This window comes from Hypanus sabinus, chromosome 13 (genome assembly GCF_030144855.1).
Source record: "Hypanus sabinus isolate sHypSab1 chromosome 13, sHypSab1.hap1, whole genome shotgun sequence".
Classification (NCBI taxonomy): Eukaryota; Metazoa; Chordata; class Chondrichthyes; order Myliobatiformes; family Dasyatidae; genus Hypanus; species Hypanus sabinus.
In genome coordinates this window covers 16,317,696-16,343,167 of record NC_082718.1, presented here as the reverse complement: position 1 = coordinate 16,343,167, position 25,472 = coordinate 16,317,696, and the positions used below count along the sequence as shown (strand labels likewise).

Below are 25,472 nucleotides of genomic sequence, written 5' to 3'. Positions count from 1 at the left end.
CTGTGTGGCTAAGCACAGCTCCAATGCCATATTCAAGTTTGCTGCCGACACCGCTATCATAGGCCTCATCAAAAGTGGTGGCAAATCAGCATATAGGAGGGAGATTGAAAATCTGGCTGAGTGGTGCAACAGCAACAACCTCTTGATCAATGTCAGCAAGCTCAAGGAGCTAATTATTGACTTCAGGAAGAGGAAACCAGAGGTCAATGAGCCAGTCCTCATTGGTGGATCAGAGGTAGAGAGGGTCAGCAACTTCAAATTCATCTGTGTTATTATTTTGGAGGACCTGTCCTGGGCCCAGCACATAAGTGCAATTACAAAATGAGCATGGCAGTGCCCATACTTCTTTGGCATGCCATCTAAAACTTTGACAGACTTTTATATGGTGGAGGGTGTATTGACTGACTGTATCATGGCCTAGTGTGGAGTGCCAATATTCTTGAATGGAAAATTCTACAAAAAATAGTAGATACAGCCAAGTCCATCACAGGTGAGGCCCCCCGCACCATTGAGCACATCTACACAAAGTGCTGTTGCAGGAAAGCAGCTTCCATTTTCGGGCTGCCACCACCCATGTTATGCTGTCTTCTGCTGTTACCATCAAGAAGGTGCTACAGGAGCCTTAGGACTCACACCACTAGAGTCCAGAACAGTTGTTGCCCCTCAACCATTTTGCTCTTGAGCCAGCGAGGGTGGGGTGGAGGTGGGGCAGGAATGGCTTCATTCAGCTTCACTCGCCCAATCATTGAAACGTTCCCACAACCTATGGACTCACTCTTATGCCCTCAATGTTTGTTGCTTGCTTGTTAATTAATTAATTATTATTTTCTTTTATATTTGCACAGTTTGTTGCCGTTTGCACACTGGTTGTACGCCCAAGTTGGTTTGGTCTTTCATTGATTCTTTTATGCATATTATTCTATTATGGATGTATTGAATATGCCCACCAGAAAATTAATTTGAGAGTTTTCTATGGTGATATATATGTACTTTGATAACAAATTTACTTTGAACCTTGAAAGCTTGTGTGGTTTTTTCCAGCAAGCTGTGCATGAGTTCTTAGATACATCTGTTTCAGAATTCTTGTGAGTACCTGCCAAAAACTATATACTGTACATCCTGCTCTAGTGGGAATGTTCAAGATACATCACACCACACTTAGAAAATTGACAACTATTTGCCGTTCTTAGCCCATCTTTCTAACCGATCAAGAATGCTTTATAATTTAGTGTAACCTGCTTCACGGTCACCAAGCCCCCTGTTTATCATCATCAGCAAACTTGCTAATCATGTCCCATACATTCACATCCAAATCATTGCTATAAAAAAGAGGTCACACACTGACCCCTGGAGCACCCCACTGACCTCCAATTGGAAGAGAATCAATTGTCAAACATCACCCTCAAGCTTCCTATCATCAAGACAATTCTGAAGCCACCTCACTAACTTCCCTGAATCTCATATGACATAATCTTCCAGATTAGCCTGCCATGCTGGACCTTGTCAAATGCCTTACAGACCATACCTTTAGTTACCTCTTTGAAAAACTCCAAAAGACTTGTCAAATGTAACCTGCACAAAACCATGCTGCACTTGGTAACAGCAAGTGATGGTAGATGTTGTTACCAAGTGAAAGAACTTGATCCATTGAGGCTGCAGGGTAGAAAGTAAGGAAAGATAAACCTTATCCTTGCTCTGGCTGGGAGGAGAAGTCAAGGGAATAAGTGCAGGAGACTGATTGACAGCTCTGTCAACTATCGTAGGAAAACAAAATTATCAAGCAACCCCCGTTTTCCCCCCCCCCCCGACAACTTGTGCCTGAATCAGTGTCATTTTCACTGTAGTATCACTTTTGACTGTGAGGAAAAGTGCTGCAATATAATTTTTATGGGGTTGGTTTATAATTTTGTTAACTTCGTCCTAGCCCCATAACAAGAAACTTGCATATCTAATCCAGTAGGTACTCACATAAAGTTCTAACATCCACAGTATTTTTTATGAGGCCTATTTGTAGTCTGCCACGTCTTTCTACCTGTGGAGTTTTTTCTCCTCGTTTGTTCATTTTACATTCTTCGTGCTTTTTTTCTCCTCTACTACTAAACTAGTCTCTCAACTTGTTTTCCTTGTTGGGGGTGGGGGGGCTTAGTGATGGAAATTGGAGTCTCCCAGAAAATTACGTTTAGGGTTTGTTTCATGTGCTGTTGTACATGTAAAAGTACTGCTATTATTAAGTATGCCTTATAAAATGCCATATGCCATGTAGAATTCAGTGCCCAGCACTAACATGTGAAGTTTGTTTTCTCTCCATTTCTCCATAACATTTTTTATGAAAAAGAAGTTTTACTGTATTATTTCTAGCATATGCTCCTTGCCAAATCTTGTGAATTTAGAAATATCCTGACACACCTGCTCTTGTTCTTATACAGCGTGGACCTTAATCTTTGTAGAAAATATCAAAGATTGTAATGATTTTATGTCACAAGAGTAACATTTATTAAATTCCCTTTGTCCCGAAGGCTGCAGTTAAATTAGTTGAGCACTATATCCCCTTTACAAATTATTCCCTTTTAAGTGTTCATTAATGTTATCCTTTATAATGGTTTCTAACAGTTTACCGGCTATACCGATGTGAAGATAACTGGTCCATTGTTGCTGGCTTATCCCTTTCCCCTTTTTTGAACAGAGTTAACATTCACCACTCTCCAGTCCTTTGTTACAATTTCTATTTCCAATGAATTTTGGAAAATTATGGTTATTACACCTGCAATTTGATCACTTTCTTTCCCTCCATATTCTGGAATGTAGACCATCTTGGCCTGATGACTTATCAATTTTAATTCATAGTAACTCATCTTTTAAACCAAAAAAATTATATATCACTTTACTGATTTTACACATTATCTTCTTGCTCTCTCTAACCTCTTAGTATAGTATCAACAAGGTTATTGAATATCTTATTTTTTTCATTCTCTTATGTTTTTCCTAATTGATATTCTAAGAGGTGAAACATGATTATGAGACAAACGAGCAAAGCTTTCTAAAGTAATAACCTGACAGAATTCCATGATGCATTCAGACCTTAGACTTAATAATTAAAATAATGCAAGTAATAACATTTGTACTTCTGGGGTGCTATTGAGGTAAAGAACCAAAGGCTTATTTCTGTCTTCTATGAAATAACTTTTTTCTTTTTGGATGTCATGCTAATCTGAACATAGAAAATGGGTATCATATTAAATTTTATATTTTGAAGAATAGAACAGTCATCTTTTATTTGGACTTTTTGTATGTGCCTGCTCCCACATATCACTGTATATCAGATCCATAATGTTTTTACTTGTTTTCAGGTGTTACTGTCAGAGATGTAGAGGATTAAGATGAGTATAAGCTTGATTATCCAGCTTATGATGGCAGCCCCTCTTATAACCTCACTCCTCATCATTAATAGATATAGGTGGATAATTGAAAGCGGCAAATGCTCTTGAATTTCGTTCATTCATTACTTATTTGGCATTGTAGCACTCAACCTCATCAGCTGAACCTTTAGGTTTCTCTTTCTGTGTAGACCAGACTGTAACTGTTTGACAGACAATTGGCATCCACAGCACCTGAATGCACCTATCTAGCTACCAATATGGAGATTTTTGTAACAAAATCACTGACAACATAAATCTAGACAAATGCTGTTTAAGAGTGTGCTTACATGGAGGAGTTTTGAGTTGACATATCATTGGTTAATTAGTTGTTTTAGCAGTAGTTACATCAGCAGCTCAGGTTGGGAATCCAACTTGTTGAAAATGTTCTTAAAATATTCTCAGAATTATGTTGAATTTTTTTCATAATCAACAATCCAAAGGATAGAAGAATAGATAATTCAGGCTTCATTTTTATACAAAATATGTTTACTTTGGTTCTTTGTGCAAATTATTAGATATAAGTTGTTTCAAATAGGAATATTGTATCAGTGCCAGTTTGTTTCAGATTTTATTTCCTTTTAAATAGATGGAGACACCAGTGCAACTGAAAGTGGAGATGAAGTACCTGTGGAGCTATACACAGCCTATCAGCAAATCCCTACAACTATCACATTGACCGCTACTCGAGTAACAAAGGTAACTGAGAAAAAGCGAAAGAAAAGTGGAGAAAAAGAGCAGTTTGCTGCCAAATCAAGAAAGGCAAGTAGGATTTGTCTAATCATAATCTGCTAATTTTGCTCTGTTCAACAACTGGAGGGCTGCTCCATCCAGCTTTGAAGCAGAATATGCAGAAAAGTTAAAGCATTCAGTTAATTTTGTCTTATAAATCTTAAGTCTATGGATTATATTGCATTGACTAAAAACAATATAAGGTATGTTATAGTATTATTAATTAATCTTTTAAAAAAGCTATTAACAAATTATTGACAAATACTTCAAAATCTGTCCACCCTTAGCCACTTTCAAATTAAACTTAGAAATAGGTACTGACGTTTCTTAGTTGTAAAAGGACATTATTTAATTCATGCCAACATTTAAGACAGATGAAATATACTTGGATTGTATATCTAAGTTTTTGTGGTCTGTACAATAAATGTTCAAAATATTAAGAAGCTATGGAGTAAACACAGGGAAGCTACTTTCTGATCAATCTGCCAACCAATTATGGAAATTAGCAGAAGACATTGACATTTTACAGGGAATCTTTGATCTGCTCTCTGTTTCATTGATCACCATGTACAATTCTGACCTGTAACTTTGGAAAAAGTGACTTAACTTAGATTCAAGGTTTGGCAATGAATTTCATCAGAATTATTGCTCTGTGTGTTGACTTGTTTGATTTGTACTATCACAATACAGCTTCTGTATTACATATGACGCACTGTTTGAACTGCTAGATTCCTTGTTTGCCCCATCAGATTGGCTAACAAAATGGAAATGACAATGTCCTTCGTACAATGTTGTTGCCATTTCCTGTCAGATCGTGATCGATGGGTGTGAGCCCCATGCCAGAACTGGATTTGAATTCAGAATTTCACTTCACTGCGGTCCTGTGGAAATGTTGCATTGCAACAGGTTTCCTGCTTTTGTTAAGATGTTTATCAAAGGTCGCACTTGGCCTCTGAAGTGATTCAGGTGGAAGTTAAGATGTGTCAATATTTTGAAGCATGCTCTCACCGATCAGAAACGGTACCACCTAAAAGTAATTCAGGATTAATCCACTAAATACTGCTGCACGCTGCATACACCTGTCAGTTAAAAAATATAACAATAAAATACTATTTGGATAATCAAAGAGAGTGATCAGATCAGATGATAAAATATCCCATGAATATGTCAAATCAGATATCCAAACTCTAATGTACTACAGTAAATGTTATTCATTGGGTAATATTTTTAACAGTTAGCAACATAATAATACAACTAAACAATGAATGTTCTTTAATTTCATGTTTTTAAGTCCATTTTACACAAGTCTTATACCTGTATTGTTACTATTCTATCTTTTGTAGAAAACAAATCATTACACTCTGAATACTTGCATCAGAACCTGCTGATTACTTTCTTGTAACTTTACACTCATTTTTAATACCCATTGTTTGAACTTGTTTCCTGTTGTATACTATGTATTAAACTGATTAAGGGAAAATGAAGGAAATAAGCTTACTAATTCTTATTTCCATTGCCTTTCTTAAATATTATCACACAATTGCAATTATTTGATCTGTACATGAGACTACCCAGGATGCTACATTTATTTTTTATTTCATTAGATCACTTGTGGAGATGTGTCAATTTTGTGGCACAATTGTAAAAGCACTGCACTCAAAATTCTTCACATTAACACTGACTGTGTTACGCATTTAAGAAATAATTTTTATTTCCCTGGAGGGCAATGTGATTATAACTATTTCCATGTTTTTCATTACTCCAAGACTTGGGCATTTCCTGGACTGATTCAAGCTAAATTTCTTGATGTCTTTCTGGCAGTAGATATGGAGCTGTTGTCATCATTAATCATGCAGTGTTAGTTTAAAGCATATTCGGTCATAATGACAAATTACATATGCCATTAGTCACTCACAGACCAATCAGTGTTTCATAACAGTGCTATGCTTGTCTATCCCCATTTAATAGCTGCTGAAAATGTCATACTGCATTAACTTAAGTCTGCAGTGCTTTGCATATGTTGTTCATAAAATTATCTCCACAAAGGTCACTCTTCTTATGCCAATTGTTATTAACCGACCTTGCATATGTAGATTAACTAAAATTACTTGTGTTTTGCAGTCAGCTTGCTTAAGGTTTCAAATTCACATGTGAAATCTCATCCAGTTAATTGCATTACAATGGCATTCCCTGTTATCAGTTAATTGGATACTTTGTAGAGGCATAATTGGCAGCTGTTGATCTCAGAAATGGTAGAATTTATAACCTCAGTAACAAATGGATCAGTGAAGTTAGAGAAGTTCAGATAATTAAACATAGTCATTTTTATGTAAATTTAATTTGATTGTTTGCATCTCAGGAAAAAGTCACCTAGGTAAATTTGCTGTTAGGCAGTCTAACGGAAAGGTGAATATATCAAGGCAATTTCTCAGTGTGCTCACCATTGTGTATACGTTTGTGTTTGATCTTTTGATTTTTCTCTAAGAGGAGGTCATAATGATGGAATAACAGTGGTGGCTCATGGCCAATTCTGACAAATAGATTTCAATATCTTTGTAATAAGAATGGCAAGAGGCTGTGCAAATTGCATATGAGCTGATTTTTTTTATCTCTGAGTGACCTACAAAGATGCATCTTCAATTAACTTTTGTTTCGTCTGTGGAGCTATTGTAATATAGATGTTAACTTACTTGATCAACAGATGGGTTTCCAGATCATTGGTCCAGAAAAGCTCAAATCCAATATGGCAACTGAGAAATTTAATTACAAAAAATTTAAAAATAGCTATTCTTGCTTAGAGTATTACAATAGCATCAGATTATTGTAAACCCAATCTTGGTTCAGTTGTGTTTTTCATGAAAGGGAGCCAGTTTTTCTTGCCCAGTCTGGCTTGCAAGTGAGTCTAGACTTGCCAATATGATTGATGCTTATTTGCCTCCACTTCAGGCGCAATTACGAGTGGGCAATAATTTCAGGCATTGTCAATGATGTCCATATCCTGTGAATGAAACAATTTTTAAAAACTGAATAGATGAGAAATAGCCAGAATATTACCTCCCCAGGATCAGATCGGGTTATTATCACCGACCAATATTGTGGAATTTGTTTTGCAGCAGTACAGTGCAAGACATAAAATTACTGTAAGTTACATAATAAATATATAATACTATTTCTTCGGGTGCCTTGCCATTTGGCATGGGCGATCATGTCTCCATCCATCACGGTCCCTGACCCTCCAAATTGTAGTTGTTGCCTCCCCTGTTTCTAACCATGATGTTAATCCATCGATCATTTTCACTAACTGTCTGCCTCTGCTTCTTTTAACTTCCAGCTTTCCAGTTGTAACTAAAATAGTCAGTGTTGGTGCTGTGCAATTGCTCAGCAAAAGGAGGTGTAAGGTGCTCCTTCTGTCCAATAGCCTTACTGGTCACCCTTGGGCAAGGTGTAGTACCTGTTTAGCCTCCCAGTCAGGGTCATGTGAAGCCATGGTTTGCAGGTAGAGGATGGTTTTACAAGCAGATTCTACAGTTGGAATTTATGATTGTAAAACTGAAAACACTGGGCAGATGAATCTGCCGATCAGTGGCCAGGGTTACCCGTCCAGTATGGACACTGCAACTGAAGAAGGCAACGGGAAACCACTTCAGTATTCCTCCCTTGTACGACCATGAACTCAAGTCAACTACAGTCACAGCTCAAAGATGTGAATAAATAATACAAGATATAAATAATGAGGCAGTGTTCATTGGTGGATGGGCCTGATTGCTGAGGGGATGAAGCTGTGTTAAAGCATTGAGTGTTAAAACTTCCAAGCTCCTGTATCACATCTCCGGTGGTGGTAATGAGAAGAATCCACATCCTGAATGGGAAGGGTCCTTGATGATGTATGTCACTTTCCTGAGGCACTGACTCTTCCAAGATGTCCATGATGACATGGAGGGTTGTGCCCTGATGGAAGAGGCTCAGCCTACAAACTTCTGCAGTCTCTTGTGATCTTGTCAACTGGAGCCTGGATACAAGGCTGTGATGTAACTATCATACATTTATAGAAATCTGCTAGTCTTTGGTGATATTCAAAATCTTCCTAAACTAATGAAGTAGAGCCACTGGGGTACCTTCTTCATGATTGCATCAATGTATTGGTAAAGAATTGACCCTCTGAGATATCGACACCCAGGAATTAAAGCTGCTCACTCTTCCCACCACTGAGCCAGCAGTGAGGACTGCTTTGAGTTCTCCTAATTTACTCTTCTGAAGTCCCCAATCTGTCCCTAGATCTTGTTGATGTTGAGTGTGAGGTTATAATTGTGACACCATTCACCAGCTGATTTCTCACTTCTCTATATCTCCTTGTTGCCATCTGCCAACAACAGTGGTGTCACCTGCAAATTTATTGATGGAATTTGAGGTGTGCCTAGCCACATAGTCATGAGTGTAGAGAGATTAGAGCAGTGGACTAAACACACATCCTTTGGGCGTGCCTTTGTTGATTGTCATTGAGGAGATATTATTGTTCTGCACTGACTGGTCACCTGATGAGGGCGCAGAGGTTCAGATTTTGAAGCTTTTTGATTAGTACTAAGAGGGTGATGATGTTGTATGCAGAGCTGTAATTGATAATCAACAGCCTGATGCATGTTTTGCTGTCATAAGGTGCTCCAAAGCCGAGTGGAGAGTGAGTGAGATTGTGTCTGCTGTAGTCCTCTTGTGCTGTTAGGCAAACTGCAATGGGTCCAGTTCCTTGTTAGGCAGGATTTAATTCTAGCCATGACCAACCTCTTAAAGCACTTCAACATAATAGCTGTGAGTGCTAAGAGGCAGTAGTCATTGAGACAAGTCACCCTTATCTTCTTGGGTACCTTTTGAAGCATGTAGGACCCGCCAGCTGCAGCAATGAGAGGTTGAAGATGTTCTTCGACCATCTAGTTGGTTTGCACAGATTGTCAGTACCCTGTCAGGTACATCATCAGGGCATGACACCTTGAGAAGTTCCTCCCCCTGAAAGATATTCTGACACTAGCTTCTGAGACAGAGATCATAGGATAACTAGATGTGGGAATTTGCACAGGTCTAGTGTTATTCACCCTTTTAAAGCATGTAGGAAAGCTGTGCAGTTCATCAGGGAGAGAAGCTTCCTGAACTTTATAAATTCATAAAATCTCATCGTCAGGGTGCCTGAACCTTGCCATTATTGTCTTGTGGTTCAGGATCAACCTTGACGCTGGAGAAGATGCACCTGACATTTTCAAAAAATAAAGGATAAAGGATCTCAAAGCACTTAGGCATTATTGCAATTAATTAAGTAGATGTATTTTCAATTTTTCAGCCTTTTCGGGAAGGATCTCGAAAATCTTCAAGGGTAAAGGTAAGAAATTTCAGAACTGCAATAACATTATGCTTGAGTATTTATAGAAAGTATGTGCACTGCCTGAAATACTTTACAATAAATGTGGTTATGTATATTTAATAAAATTGTAGTTTTGCCCACAATCTTACAGTTATCATTTGGGCTAGATATTTTACTCTTGATACTTTGACATAACTGCTGAAAGATGATGTTTCAATATAAAGTATTTATCATTTTGACTCATTTCCTTGATATGGATTGTTGAGTCATCTAGCTAGACAATAGTTGTAGGATTTTCATGTTTTGTTCTCTTCAGTCATATTTTTGGATAATGTTTCTAGTAATGCCAAAAATACAACTTGTAAGTTTTGTGTTTCCCTTGTTTATTTCTTTGATTTTTAATGTAGAGGTATTAAAATAAAGAATCTTATAATTAAGTAATTTCAACCAACAAAGCAAGTCATGGTATGTAGATCATCAAATTTAAAGAAATAATTGATGAAGAATATCTTCCCAGCCAAAATAGTCAAAAACATTCATCTAAATAAATTAAAAAGATAGATTACTACTAATTTTATTATTTATAAATTATTTAGTGTTTTAGATTCACAATCTATCAGCATTACATCTAACTATTGTTGATTAGTTCAAATTGATCCAAGTATTACATTGGAATCACCATTTCAAACTATAGCTAATACTCATAATTTGATGAAAGTTAACTTGTGTAGACAGGAAAAAGTGACTCTGTTGAGTTACATCAGTGCTAATGTACATGATGGTGCTCTGTCTCTTTTTTTGAAAATCTTGATCATTGGCTCCACATTCCTCAATTGTATTTTTAGAGGGTGTATTTTTGATTACTTCAATTTGAAATTTTGTAGACAATAGACAGTAGGTGCAGGAGTAGGCCATTCGGCCCTTCTAGCCAGCACCGCCATTCATGGCTGATCATACACAGTCAGTACCCCGTTCCTGCCCTCTCCCCATATCCCTTGACCCCGCTATCTATAAGAGCTCTATCTAACTCTCTCTTGAAAGCATCCAGAGACTTGACCTCCACTGCCTTCTGGGGCAGAGCATTCCACATATCCACCACTCTCTGGGTGAAAAAGTTTTTCCGCATCTCTGTTCTAAATGGCCTACCCCTTATTCTTAATCTGTGGCCTCTAGTTCTGGACTCACCCATCAGCGGGAACATGCTTCCTGCCTCCAGTGTGTCCAATCCCTTAATTATCTTATATGTTTCAATCAGATCCCCTCTCATCCTTCTAAATTCCAGTGTATACAAGCCCAGTCACTCCAATCTTTCAACATATGACAGTCCCGCCATTCCAGGAATTAACCTTGTGAACCTACGCTGCACTCCATCAATAACAAGAATGTCCTTCCTCAAATTTGGAGACCAAAACTGCACACAATACTCCAGGTGGGGTCTCACCAGGGTCCTGTACAGCTGCAGAAGGACCTTTTTACCTATACTCAATTCCTCTTGTTATAAAGGCCAGCATGCCATTAGCTTTCTTCACTGCCTGCTGAACCTGCATGCTTGCTTTCATTGACTGATGTACAGGAACACCTCGATCTCATTGTACTTCCCCATTTCCTAACTTGACTCCATTTAGATAGTAATCTGCCTTCCTGTTCTTGCCACCAAAGTGGATAACCTCACATTTATCCACATTAAACTGCATCTGCCATACAGTCACCCACTCACCTAGCTTGTCCAAGTCACCCTGCATTGTCATAACATCCTCTTGACATTTTACGCTGCCACCCAGCTTTGTGTCATCGGCAAATTTGCTAATTTTAGTTTTGTTCTCCACCCATTCAGCTCTCTTTTAGTTTTATAGTTCTGTACATTAGTTCCAAGTGTCTTACTGCTCTTCCTCAATTTTTTAAGTATTTAGAAAAAATAAAAAGCATTTCTCAAATTTCAAATGGTTATATCTTCATGATGACACCGTTGGATGATGTTTTCTCCTTGATAATTGCTAATTATGTTATTGGCTAATGGGGAAAGGAGGAAGAAGATAAATGTTCAATTGACACTCAGTGACTTTTGCTAATACTTTCTTGTCCTTAGCAAAATTCAGTATCAGAAACCGATGCTGTTGATAATGCTAATTTTGTGTGGGAGAACAAAATCAAAACATGGATGGATCGATATGAAGAAGCAGATGGGAATCAGTATAGTGAGGATATTCAGAACATCCTTGAAGCACACCGATTAGCATTAGAAATAGGTGATGGACATGAAAAAATGGAGGTCGTCAGTAGATCAGACCTAAGTACCAATCTTGCAGCCTTTAAGCCTCCAGTAGAGGTAAGGAATAGACTTGACAAATTGAAAAAAGTTCTTCGATTGTTTTCATAAAGCATTTTCCTTGCCTCTGTTTACTCACTCTTGTTCTTTTGCTCAGTCTGCTCTTTGATTTCTGTCTCCTTTTTTTAATATTTACCCTCTGCCCACATTTCTTTCATCTTTTCTCTGTTTTTCTTTCACCTATTCACTTTCAATTCCCAGTATCCATGTGTTATTAAATTCCTGGTTACTTTCTTATCTTGTTCTAGACCTTTAAATCTGTATTTACCAGAATGATTCAAATTTTCTTTACTCCCATAATTCTGGACAGTGTGCTACTTTTGAGGTGCTCTCATCTAATTCAATTTGATTAATATCTGCAATGCTTAGTATTTTATGCTTGTATTTTCCATCTTTATAGGACTGTTATAATTCTACAAAACAGTTTAATTAGCTCTTGACTGTTTTCTGGGAACCTAATGACCTCCACTGTATGAAACAGGAAGTGCATACTCATTAGAAACATGCAATCCACCATGTGTTATTTTGGTAAATGGCAAATATTTACTGTACGTTTCCTGTAATTAAGCAATACATCACATGCATATGTAGATAAGGACATCTGTTTTAGATACTTATTGCAAGACTGGGTTGCTGAGAATGGCAGTATGTGGTCCAGTGGACAGTCCTTAAACATACAAGCTAAGTTTTTAAAAATATACTTAATTGAATATAGAGTTGCTCTTCCCAAGTAAATGTGCATGGAAGGGTAATGATTTTGCATTTTCCTTTGGTTTTCCATAGGAAAATGTCCTAATTTGTTATTCTCTGCAACTTTTGACATTTCCCTTTCTCTCTTTTTGAGTAACTCCAAATAATTGACATAATTACATAACTGAATGGAAGTAATCCCAAAATAAAGCCTTTAGAATATTGCTACCTGCATCTAAATACTGCTTTAATACTCACTCTGTTTTGTCCAACTAATAGTTCAATCCAGTTTTCTAATCTGCCTAATTCATTTTCTCACCATCTTCCATGTGTTTTCTTGTTCAAAGCTTTTCTTCAGTCAACATCCACTATATTTCTCCTACCTCTCATTTCTTGTTAATCTCTTAAGGGACTTGTTTGCAGTTTCTCACCAAAATATCTGTCTTGGCTCTTCCAAACAGCTGCTATTTTAAACTAACAAAATGTTAATTTCCACTTTATTAAAATAATTTCTGACATGATAGTTTGAGGAACTAATGACTAGAATATTAAAGCCTTATAACATTTGAGAAGAAATCCAATGTAAAATTCCATATTTTTAATTGGAGAAAATATTAGACATTTTCTGTATTATGGTGGCTTATGTATATTATTACTTAATTGTGATGGGTGATTTTTTTTGTGTCGTGGACTTGATTCAGTTCTATTTTCATATATCACAAGCAATATATGAGCTAATAAATGTTATTTTTTTCTTCAGAGTCAAGTGCAGAAAAACAAAAAAATATTGAAAGCCTCTAAAGACTTGCTTCCTGATACTTTCATTATTGAATATCGTGGAAAGTTCATGCTACGGGAACAATTTGAAGCAAATGGTCATTTCTTTAAAAGGCAAGTTTACGAAATGGTGTTCACTGACCATGATGCTCTTTAAACATCTAATAACATTGAAGTGGTTACTTTGATTGGAAATTCTTACAGTTTCAAGTACCTTTAGTGGTCTGGCCATATCATTTCAAATGTTGAATGTTCACTTTCCTACACTTTTGTATTGTTGTTTGAGCAGCCTCTATATTGAACTTTTTTTATATATCCAGTGTAGTAATTGAAATTCTGAAAATAAGTAATGGATGCTGGAGTAAGCCAATTTGTCTGTTGAACTTGCTCTGCTATTTATAGATCATTATTGATCTAATCTTGGGCTTAGTGCCACTTCTCTTCTGTCCATACTACTTGATTCCATTCAGTCCAAATATCTATCACTCTGTGCTTTGTATATATTCAATAAATCTACTCCTACAACTGTCTTGTAGAGATTTCCAAAAAGTTGCAACGCTTTGAAAAAGGAAAATCCTCCTCAACTCTGCCATTAATGAGCAAGCTCTTATTCTGAAATCATTTACTTCTACATATCATTCACTCAGCTGTGGTATGTTCACATCTTTTGCGAACCCAATTGGGTGGTGGGCAGGTAGTGTTAAGGAAGCTGGGAGTCTGCAGAAGATTGGCAGAATGGGCAAAGAAGTGGCAGTGTGGGGATGTGTCTAGTCATGCACTTCAGTAGAGGGAATAAAGGTGTAGACTTATTTTCTAAACAGGGAAACAATTCAAAAATCAGGAGTGCTTGTGCAGGATTTCCTAAAGGTTAACTTGCAGTTTGAGTAGGTGACAAGGAAGGCAAATTCAATGATAGTATTCATTCCAAGAGGGCTAAGAGTAAAGATGTGATGTTGAGACTTTATAAGATATTGGTCAGACCACTTAATGCTTGCTAGTTTGTTTGTTTTTTTTTATTATTTCTTTTTCTGTTTGCACAGTTATTGTCTTCTGCTCTCTGGTTGAACGCCCTAATTGTGTGGTCTTTCATTGATTCTGTTATGGTTAATATGAGAATGCCAACAAGAAAATGAACCCCAGAGTTGTATATGGTGGCTTGTATGTACTTTGATAATAGTTTACATTGAACTTAGAGTTTGGAGTATTGTGAGCAGTTTTGGGCATGCTATCTCAGAAAAGATGTGCTGGCATTGGAGAGGGTCCAGAGGATGTTCACAAGAATGATTTTGGGAATTAAAGAGGTTAATGTAGGAGGAGCGTTTGAAGGCTCTGGGCCTGTACTCACAGGAGTTTAGAAGAATGGCGGGGAGATCTCATTGAATCTTGTCGAAGATTGAAAGGCCTAGACAGAATGAATGTGAAGAGAATGTTTCCCATAGTGGGTGAGTCCAGGGCCAGCGCAGGCACAGCCTCAGAGTAGAACAGAGATAAGAAGGAATGTCTTTAGCCAGAGGGTGATGAATTGCCATGAACAACTGTGGAGGCCAATTCCATGAGTATATTGAAAGTAGAAATAGATAGGTTCTTGGTTTCTCAGGGCACCAAAGGTTGCGGAAGGATGGGATTGAGAGAGCTATTAAATCAGCGATGATTGAATGATGGAGCAGACTTGATGGGCTGAGTGGCATAATTCTGCTCCTATGTCATATGGTCTTATCTTTAGAATCTTATATCTTTCAACGGGATTACCTCCCACTCTTATAGACAATAGGTGCAGAAGTAGACCATTCGGCCCCTCGAGTCTGCACTGCCATTCTGAGATCATGGCTAATCATTCACTATCAATACCCAGTCCCTGCCTTGTCCCCATATCCCTTGATTCCCCTATCCATCAGATATCTATCCAGCTCTTCTTGAAAGCATCCAGAGAATTGGCCTCTACTGTCTTCCGAGGCAGTGCATTCCACACCTCCACAACTCTCTGGGAGAAGAAGCTCTTTCTCAACTCTGTTTTAAATAACTGACCTCTTATTCTCAATCCATGCCCTCTGGTACTGGACTCTCCCAACATCTGGAACATATTTCCTGCCTCAATCCTATCAAATCCTTTAATTATCTTCAACGTTTCAATCAGATCCCCTCTCAATCTCCTCAATTCCAGCGTGTACAAGCCCAATCTCTCCAATCTCTCTGCGTAAGACAGCCCTGCCATCCCAGGAATCAACCTAGTGAATCTACGCTGCACTTCCTCAATTGCCAGAATGTCCTTCCTTAAATCTGGAGACCAAAACTGTACACAATATTCCAGGTGTGGTCTCACCAGGGTCCTGTACAAATGCAAAAGAACATCCTTGCTCTTGTATTCAATTCCCCTTGTAACAAAGGCCAACATTCCATTTGCCCTCTTCACTGCCTGTTGCACTTGCTCATTCACCTTCATTGACTGATGAACTAGGACTCCTAGGTCTCTTTGCATTTCTCCCTTACCTAACTCTACACCGTTCAGACAATACTCTGCCCTCTTGTTCCTGCTTCCAAAGTGGATAACTTCACATTTATTCACATTGAATGACATCTGCCAAGTATCTGCCCACTCACTCAGCCAATCCAAGTCTCCCTGTATTCTCCTAACGTCCTCTTCGCATGTCACACTGCCACCCAGTTTAGTATCGTCAGCAAACTTGCTGATATAGTTTTCAATGCCCTCATCTAAATCATTGACATAAATCGTAAAGAGCTGTGGTCCCAATACAGAGCCCTGTGGTACCCCACTAGTCACCTCCAGCCAGTCTGAGAAACACCCATTCACTGCTACCCTTTGCTTTCTATCTGCCAACCAGTTTTCTATCCATGTTGAAACCCTGCCCCCAATGCCATGAGCTCTGATTTTACTTACCAATCTCCTATGTGGCACCTTATCGAATGCCTTCTGAAAATCTAGGTACACAACATCCACTGGCTTACCCTCGTCTAACATCCTTGTTACACCCTCAAAAAACTCCAACAGATTAGTCAAGCATGATTTGCCCTTGGTAAATCCATGCTGGCTCGGCCTAATCCTGTTTCTGCCATCTAGATGTGCCACTATTTCGTCCTTAATAATGGACTCAAGCATCTTCCCCACGACTGACGTTAGGCTAACAGGGCGATAGTTCTCCGTTTTCTCCTTCCCTCCCTTCTTGAAAAGTGGGACAACATTAGCCACTCTCCAATCTTCAGGAACTGATCCTGAATCTAAGGAACATTGGAAAATGATTACCAATGCATCCGCAATTTCCTGAGCCACCTCTTTTAGAACCCTCGGATGCAGACCATTTGGACCCGGGGATTTATTAGCCTTCAGTCCTACCAGTCTACTCATCACAGTTTCTTTCCTAATGTCAATCTGTCTCAATTCCTCTGATATCTTATGACCCTGGCCCATCCATACATCTGGGAGATTGCTTGTGTCCTCCCTGGTGAAGACAGATCTAAAGCACGCATTAAATTCTGTTGCCATTTCCCTGTTTCCCATAACAATTTCTCCCAATTCATTCTTCAAGGGGCCAACATTGTTCTTAACTATCTTCTTTCTCTTCACATAGCTAAAAAAGCTTTTGCTATCCCCTTTTATATTCCTGGCTAGACTGAGCTCATACCTGATTTTTTCTCTCCCTATTGCTTTTTTAGTTAAGATCTGCTGTTCCTTAAAACTTTCCCAATCATCTGTATTCCCACTCATCTTAGCCCTGTCATACTTCTTTTTCTTTAATGCTATACAATCTCTGACTTCCTTTGTCAACCACTGTGGCCCCTTCCCCCTCTTTGAATCCTTCCTTCTCATTGGAATGAACTGCATTTGCATCTTTTGTATTATGCCCAAGAATATCTGCCATTGCTGATCCACTGTCTTTCCTGCCAGGGCATCCGCCCATTTAACTTTGGCCAGCTCATCCCTCATGGCTCCGTAGTCTCCTTTATTTAATTGCAACACTGACACCTCTGATCTGCCCCTATCCCTCTCAAATTGTAGATAAAAACTTATCATGTTATGATCACTACTTCCTAATGGCTCCTTTACTTCAAGATCACTTATCAATTCCTGTTCATTACACATCACCAAGTCCAAAATAGCCTCGTTCCTGGTTGGCTCAAGCACAAGCTGTTCCAAAAATACATCCCTTAGACACTCCACAAACTCCCTATCCTGGGGTCCAGCACCTACCTGATTCTCCCAGTCCACCTGCTTGTTGAAATCTCCCATAACGACTGCATTACCTTTAGCACATGCCAATGTTAACTCCCTAATCAACTTGTACCCAATATCCACGCTACTGTTTGGGGGCCTGTACACAACACCCATTAGGGTCTTTTTACCCTTACTGTTCCTCAGCTCAATCCACACAGACTCTACTTCCCCTGTTCCCAAGTCACCTCTTGCTAAGGACTGAATCTCATTCCTCACCAACAGGGCCACCCCACCCCCTCTTCCCATATTTCTGTCTCTACGATAGCACGTATACCCTGGTACACTCAATTCCCAGGCCTGATCCCCTTGCAGCCATGTCTCCGTTATCCCAACAATATCGTAGTTTCCCATTTTCATCTGAGCTTCAAGCTCATCTGTCTTATTTCTGACACTACGCGCATTCAAGTATAGAATTCTTAGCCCATTCCTCCTCTCTTTGCTTAAAACACTGTCTATTGTACCTAACCCAGCTCCTTGAACTTCCATCGGGCAAATTGCACCCTGAATTTTGATGACCTTCTCAAGATCACCCAAACCTTGTACACATTTAACCCCATGCACCTTCTGACCAACCCTCTGGATCTGGATCCCTGCTCCCTGCACATCTAGTTTAAACCCCCCCGAGCAGCACTGGCAAATACTCCTGCAAGAATGTTAGTACCCCTCCGGTTCAGATGTAGACCATCCCTTCGAAACAGATCCCAATGTCCCTGGAACAAAGACCAATTATCCAAAAACCTGAACCCTTCCTTCCTGCACCATGCTCTCAGCCTCGTATTAATGTGCATAATCATTCTATTCTTCGCCTCACTCGCACGTGGCACTCTTCTAAGCTTGAGGGCCCAATCTTTATTTATTTATCCCAAAATCACCCTGTGAAACCTCCCTTACACTCCCTCTGATGCAAGTATATCTTCCTTAAATATGGAGACCAGAACTCAACACAGTGCTCTAGATGCAGTACACTGGCATCATGTAATGGTACATCAAAACTTCAGTATTTTTACATTACACTGTAAGTGCAGCCAATTTTCTATCAGCCTTCCCTAATGACTAATGAGATAGGCCATTGTTTTCCTTCTTTGTTTAGGTAATGAAGAAGTAAGTTTGGATGTTCATTCTCAATGTACAGATAGAGCTAAAGAAATCCTTGAATGATGTTACTAAGGTATCACATGTAGATGAGAATTAGCCAGGGAAAATCTTTTGAGTCAGCAAAATTATTTTCCTTTCAAAGTATTTTAAGGATTTTTTTTCTCTGCTCTAGCAAATGGTGGAAGATAATTTTTTTGTTTGCCAATGCTGTCTGTTAGTGTATACCAGTCTCTGATAGATTACACTAATCTCTGAACATTTGGTTCCATTGACTTGATTGATGCTGAATGTAGGGAAGTGGTAATCAAAAGGTTATTGTTTAAATAAATGAACAATTATCTCTTTATGTCTAGACCTTATCCCTTTGTATTATTTTATTCAAACTTTCGAGGACTGGAAATGTGTGTTGATGCAAGAACATTTGGAAATGAAGCAAGGTTCATTAGGCGATCATGTATACCAAATTCAGAGGTGGGTGTGTTTGATACGTGTTTCATTAACTAAGGTTTTGATTTTGTGATTAGCGTTGCAGCATTGAACAGATACTGCTAACAGTTCATTTCACTCAGCACTTTCTATAGGAAATTTGGAACGTGTGTGAGGAGGGTTAACATCTATATATAGCATTTTGAAATATGGTTAATGAGGCACATAGGGTCAGAGAAGGGTGGTGTCATTCAGTATAGTTAAATCCATGCCAAATCATCCATAGAATGCAAAACAAAAATGGGAAGAAAAAAGAGAAAATCTGCAGATTTTAGAAATCCAAGCAATACAGACACATAATGCTGAAGGAACACAGCAGGACTGGAGAAAAAAAGAAATGGAGTAGATTTCAAAGGTGGAGAGAGGGGAGAGAGAAACTTGAGGTGATGGGTGAAATCGGGAGGGGGAGGTGTGAAGTAAAGAACTTGAAAGTTAATTGGTAAAAAAGATACAGGGCAGGAGAAGGGAATCTAATAGGAGAGGACAGAAGGCCATGGAAGAAAGAAAAGGGGGAGGAGCACCAGAGGGAGGCGATGGGCAGGGAAGGAGATAGGTGAAAGAGGGAAAAAGAGGATTGGGAATGGTGGGGGGGGGGGATTACTGGAAGTTCGAGAGATCAGTGTTCATGCCATCAGGTTGAAGGCTACCCAGGTGGAATATAAGGTGTTGTTCCTCCAACTTGACTGTAGCCTCATCACAACAGCAGAAAAGGCCATAGATTGACATACTGGAGTGGGAATGAGAAGTGGAATCAAAATGGGTGACCACTGGGTGATCGTGCTTCTTCTAGTAGATGGAGCTAGGTGCTTGGCGAAGTGGTCTCCCAATCTATGTTGGGTCTCACCATTAATACAGGAGGCCACACTGGGAGCACCAAACACATTATATGACCCCAACAGACTCACAGGTGACATGTTGCCTCACATGGAAGGACTGTTTGGAGTCTTGAATAGTAGTGAGGGAGGAGGTGTAGGGGCAGGTGTAGTACTTGTTCTGCTTGCAAGTCCATCTCTCTCCCCCCCCCCCCCCCACACTTTCGATGTTCCTCATTGATTGCTCCTGTACGACTCCCTTGTCCATTTATCCCTGCCAGCACTTGTCCTTAGAAGCAGAACAAGAGCTACTACACCTGTCCCTACATCTCCTCACTTACTACCACCCAGGGCCCAATAGTCCTTCCAGGTGAGGTAACACTTCACCTGTGAGTCTGTTGGGGTCATCTACTGTATCTGGTGCTCCCAGTGTGGCCTCCTGTATATCGATGAGAATGAACATAGTTTGGGAGACCACTTCACCAAGCACCTACACTTAGTCCGCCAGAACAAGCGGGATCTCCCAGTGGCCACCCATTTTAATTCCACTTCCCATTTTCATTCCGATATGTCAGTCCATGGCCTCCTCTACTGTCACAATGAGGCCACACTCAGGTGGGAGGAACAACATCTCGTATATCGTCTGAGTAGCCTTCAATCTGATGGCATGTACATCGATTTCTTGCCCCCCCCCCCTTCATTCTCCATGCTCTTTTCCCTCTCTCACCACTCCTGACCTGCCCCTCGCCTCCCTCTGGTGCTCTTTTTCTTCTTCCCTGGTCTTCTGTCCTCTTCTATTGGATTCCCACTTCTCCAGCTCTATCTTTCACCAACTTCCCAGCTTTCTGCTTCACCCTTCTCACCTATCACTTCTGTATCTCCTTCCCCTCCCCGCAACTTTTAAATCTACACCTTACCTTTTTTTCCCTCCAGTCCTGCTGTAGGGTCTTGGCCCGAAACGTCGATTATACTCTTTTCCGTGGGAAGAAAAACAAGATTTGAGAGAGGAGTCAGAATTTTTTTGTTTTGCTTATGTTTTTAAATCTAATGGAATTGTTATGAAGCCACAAGCTTTAGTGCCAAATAGGCTGTTAGCAGAAATTAGAGATCTTGGGTGAATAGTCCTTCTGGTGAGTTTTCAATGTAATCATCAGATAAGTAACGAAACAGTATTATTGTTGTTCCTTATACTTAAATGTCATCAAGTCTCTAGCACGGTTTAACTTTGTAATATGTGGAGCTCAAAGTTATCATAGGAACCTTTGAGAGTAATTTTCTGAATTCCATACTTATTTGTGCTGTTACCAGTAGTTGTTTGTTTCTTCTTTTTAATAGTAGTACCCAGGTGATCTTGGTGATGCTTTTTTTTTGTGAAATTCAGGCCAGTAAAATGTTCTGTTTATTTTTTATATTTGTAGGTTCGCCATATAATTGAAGACGGTATGATTCATCTTCATATATACTCCAAGAGAAACATTCCAAAGGGTACAGAAATTACTATTGGATTTGACTTTGATTATGGAAACTGGTAAGTAGTTGAGTGGGGGCAATAGTATTTGTGATGAAGATGTAAGTCTGGGTGTGTCTGGTGCTTAGGTGTGATCTAATGCCATAAGTTTGAGTGAAGTTGAAAACCAGTAACATTTAAATTTTTAAAAAGAATACAGACAAATATGGATCTTCAAATACTTGTTTTTAATAGTTACTTTGTGCTTCAAAAGAAAATTTTAATGTAATATTGAAAAGTTACTTGAATGATTTCATTGCTGTATTTTTTTTTAACTCTTGTCCAAGAACTGATGTCTCTTATTTCAATTGAAAATTTGCATAGGCAATGGGAAGAGAAATTTTTAAAAAAAGACAAAAGGCACAATAGAAAAGGTGTTGAAATTAATAAAAAGTAAGTTCAGAGTAGGAATATAGAGAAGAGAAAGAAGTAAAGCTGATCATAACTCGTGATGTATGTAAAGGCAGTGATGATTAAGAGCATGACTAATGTTGATGGGCAAGGAGCACAGGTGAAGGAAGTGGGAAAGTCTACAGTTAGAGGGAGTTGAGAGATACAAGTGAAAGTAAAACTGAGAAAGGGGTTTAACAAAAAGTGAGGGAAAGAGATAAGCAGAAAAGCACTAATGAGATGAGAAATTTGTGGAAGTAATGTTGAGAGCCTACTGCACATTTTCGCAAAATGCTTTGAATTTACTTTAATCAATGTTCATTGAAAGTCTGCATGTTATTTGTGAATATTCTTCTTGGTTCATTCCAGTAATCAGTTTCATGGTTGAATATAATGAATTGGTATTTATTTAAGGCTGGCCTTTGTTACATGCAAAACTGCCTGAATTACTTTATTCATAATGTTCATCAGATTATATATGTTTGTTTGTTCCTCCATACAGCAAATACAAAGTGGACTGTGCTTGTCTGAAAGGGAATCCAGATTGTCCAGTCCTCAAACAAAATTTGGAGCCAACCGAGAACATCAGCATCGGTTATGAAACAAGAAGGAAAAAAGGAAAGAAAGAAAAGGACAGCATAAAAGAAAAGGATGCTCAAAATCAAAATATTTCTTCTGATACTGAAGGAATGGCCACCAAATCTAAAGGATTAGATAACAAACAGAGGAAACTGTCTCCTCTCAGGGTGTCTTTGACTAACAATCAGGTAAAAATGTAGTAGTGCTTGATACAGGAAATAAACTTGTTTTGATGGCCAGCTGTATACCCCAGTAGTGACTAATCTAGCAAGATTATAGTTCTCCATCATCTGTAGAGAGAGTAGTGCAGATCATGTAAAGCAGTCATTTCCATCTTGCAGGAGCCAGATTTTATTGAGGATATAGAAGAAAAACCTCCAGTTAGCAATGAAGTAGAGATGGAGTCTGAGGAGCAGATTGCAGAGAGAAAAAGAAAGATGGTAAGTTGACAGGCAAATAGCTGCTTCATGCTATTACAAGACTTCAGGCACATTAACAGCTTTTAATGATTGCTAAATGTTGCTGCTTTAAACATTAGAATTATCATATTAGTGCTGTAGGATTCTTTTTGCTCGATTAGCTCCTAATGGGAGTCACTGGTCAGATTGTAATGTTGAAGGATGTAATGTCTTTTGGCTATTGCTGCTGGTCTTGCATTAATGTGTATTTGTAGTAGCACAGTTTGCCCTGCTATGCTGCCTGTGATATCTTAAATTATGGCCTTCTTCAAACCTGTATGTAACTTCAGTAATTATAATTTTCAAGTGACTTTCAGAAATTAACTAATAAGAGCAAGAGTACATTACTTATTGAGGTTATAAGCTTTTTATCAGCATTTCTTATGAATAATATGGAGCAGAGATATCAATGGAGCAATTCCTCCTGTAATCCATGGCCATTTTTTACATGTGATATTTCCTTCTCCAGTTTTAGATAATCTAATTATTTTGCTAAGGCATGGAATGCTAATGATTAATACTGTTGCACAAAATTTGTAAAATTTCCTTTAAAACCACATAATTTGGAATTGGTTAAATAATGTTGGTATTCAGAAATTGTTATTTTTAACTATTAACCAGTGTTAAGATACTCTCCTGCAATCAATTTGTTCTCATTTATGACACATAGGGTATATCACAATGTGGGAGTTCATGAAGGGGAGGGTTTTTCCATTCTTTTACAGAATGTTGACTTGGTTGGTAGACCAGCCAACTCATCATTCTCACTATTACCATTGTGACACTGATGGAAAAATGGATTATATTTCTAAGCTAGAAGGGTGTGTTAACTTGCATACAAGTGGTGATTTAGGAATTATAATGGAATTAAAATTGCGAAATTGTCTGTGAATTATTGGATGGGGCATGCTTAGAGTATTCTGTGCCACTCTGGCTACCGTATTGTAGGAAAAATTTAATTAAGCCGGAGAGGAATATTGCCTGGACTGGAAGGCTTGAAAAGAGAATGGGTGGGCTGGAACTGTTTTCCCCGGAGCAAAGATCCATATAGACACTTATATAACTGAGAGGCAGAGATCGGGTAGGTAGTCACAGGCTTTCTTCCCTGTGGTAGAGGAATCTAAATCAGAGGTTTAAGATGATTCACAGGAGATCTGAGGGGCAGGTTTTCCGTACAAAAGGATTGATGGGTAATGGTTTGAGGTGATGGATAAAGCAGTTGAGGAAAGAACAATTACAATGTTCGAAAGAAAAAAATTCAGACAGGCAGATTGTTTAGAAGGGTTTTGAGGAATAGGAACCAAATTCAGGAAAATGGGGATTCACATAGGTTGACATTTTGGTTACCATGGATCAGCTGAAGACATATTTTCATATTGTAGATTTCTGTCACATCCTGTAATGAAAGTTTCCTCATAAAACAGCCAAAGTCAGTGCCATTCTGCTGTGCTATCCCCATAACTCCAAGTTTATTTTCTGTTAACGCCTATTAATCTCTACTTGTACAGATTGTTGGGTCTAGGATTGTGTCCTCAAAAATTATTGTAGTGATTATGGATGCTCATCAACCTCAGTCGCCTTCATTTGTGAGAGATGTGATTCAGCCACTGGAGAGATTACACTTTGATTTTCATAAACTTCAGACTTGCCCAGATTCTACTGTACTGCTGCTGTAACAGAACAAAAATGTGGGTCCTGACAAAGGGTCTCAGCCCGAAACGTCAACAGTGCTTCTCCCTACAGATGCTGCTTGGCCTGCTGTGTTCCACCAGTATTTTGTGTGTGTTGTTTGAATTTCCAGCATCTGTAGATTTCATCGTGTATGTGGGTAGTTAGATGGTTTCCACGTAGTCAGGTAGAAGCCATCAACAACCATGTTGTTTTTTTGCTCATTTAATTCTGGCTTGTGTGGTACGTTTGGATAAAGGCTAAGGATTATGCATACTTTTGCAACTACTTTGCTACAAAGCCCTTCATGGTAGATCATTTTGATCTGCCTCATCTTTCCTGAGCTTATCCCATTTAGCACAATGATAGTGCTCGAGAATCTGATGGTGACCTCGTTATGAAGGTGGAACTACATCTCTACAAATTTTGTAATAATGTCAATCCTGCCATTACTATTATTAATGGGTGTATTTGCAGTGGGTGTGTTGATAGGGACAAGGTCAAGGAGCTTTATTTCTTGTGTTATTTCACTCACCTTGAAGCAATCATGTAATACCAAACCACTCTTGATGAAAGGCTTGAAAGCCTCCACACAGTATGTTTTCTGCCTTGTTTCAAGTATTGTTCATCAAGTTTCATCAGCTGAAATTTTAGTAGGTATTATCAAAGAAATTCCTTGCCTGTATTTTAAACTAGTACTATGAGACAAAATCCAGAGGGTGTATTAAGAAGTCCTGTGGCGGCTACTTCTCAATTGTATTCATCCCTATAACCCTGCAAAATTATTTTTCATCATTGCCTATTCAATTTCTTTCTGAAATCATTGATTGTCTCTACTTCTGTTTTAACTTGCTGAGTGTTGGACAGGAATCAAATAAACCACATGCATGAATACTGCCAAATGAAACAGCATACCTCTGGGGTCAAGGTACAAAATTCTACCACAGCACACATCACATTACAC

General features: G+C 38.8%; 1 protein-coding gene across 9 annotated transcripts in view; it reads left to right on the top strand.

Annotated features, from left to right (window-relative positions):
* kmt2e (lysine (K)-specific methyltransferase 2E) overlaps positions 1-25,472 on the top strand; it is a 125,950-nt gene that overhangs the window by 60,522 nt on the left and 39,956 nt on the right. For 7 of the 9 annotated variants that reach the window (XR_009515321.1, XM_059987174.1, XM_059987178.1 and 4 more), the window contains exons 7-14: positions 4,003-4,175; positions 9,472-9,510; positions 11,579-11,818; positions 13,269-13,399; positions 18,962-19,079; positions 21,325-21,434; positions 22,306-22,570; positions 22,724-22,822. Coding sequence is in view for 8 of the 9 variants with exons in the window: in XM_059987174.1 (XP_059843157.1) it covers positions 4,003-4,175; positions 9,472-9,510; positions 11,579-11,818; positions 13,269-13,399; positions 18,962-19,079; positions 21,325-21,434; positions 22,306-22,570; positions 22,724-22,822 (1,175 nt within the window). In the remaining variant the exon portion in view is untranslated. The remainder of the gene's footprint in view (positions 1-4,002; positions 4,176-9,471; positions 9,511-11,578; positions 11,819-13,268; positions 13,400-18,961; positions 19,080-21,324; positions 21,435-22,305; positions 22,571-22,723; positions 22,823-25,472) is intronic. The other 2 variants (XM_059987175.1, XM_059987176.1) reach the window with 2 other exon arrangements.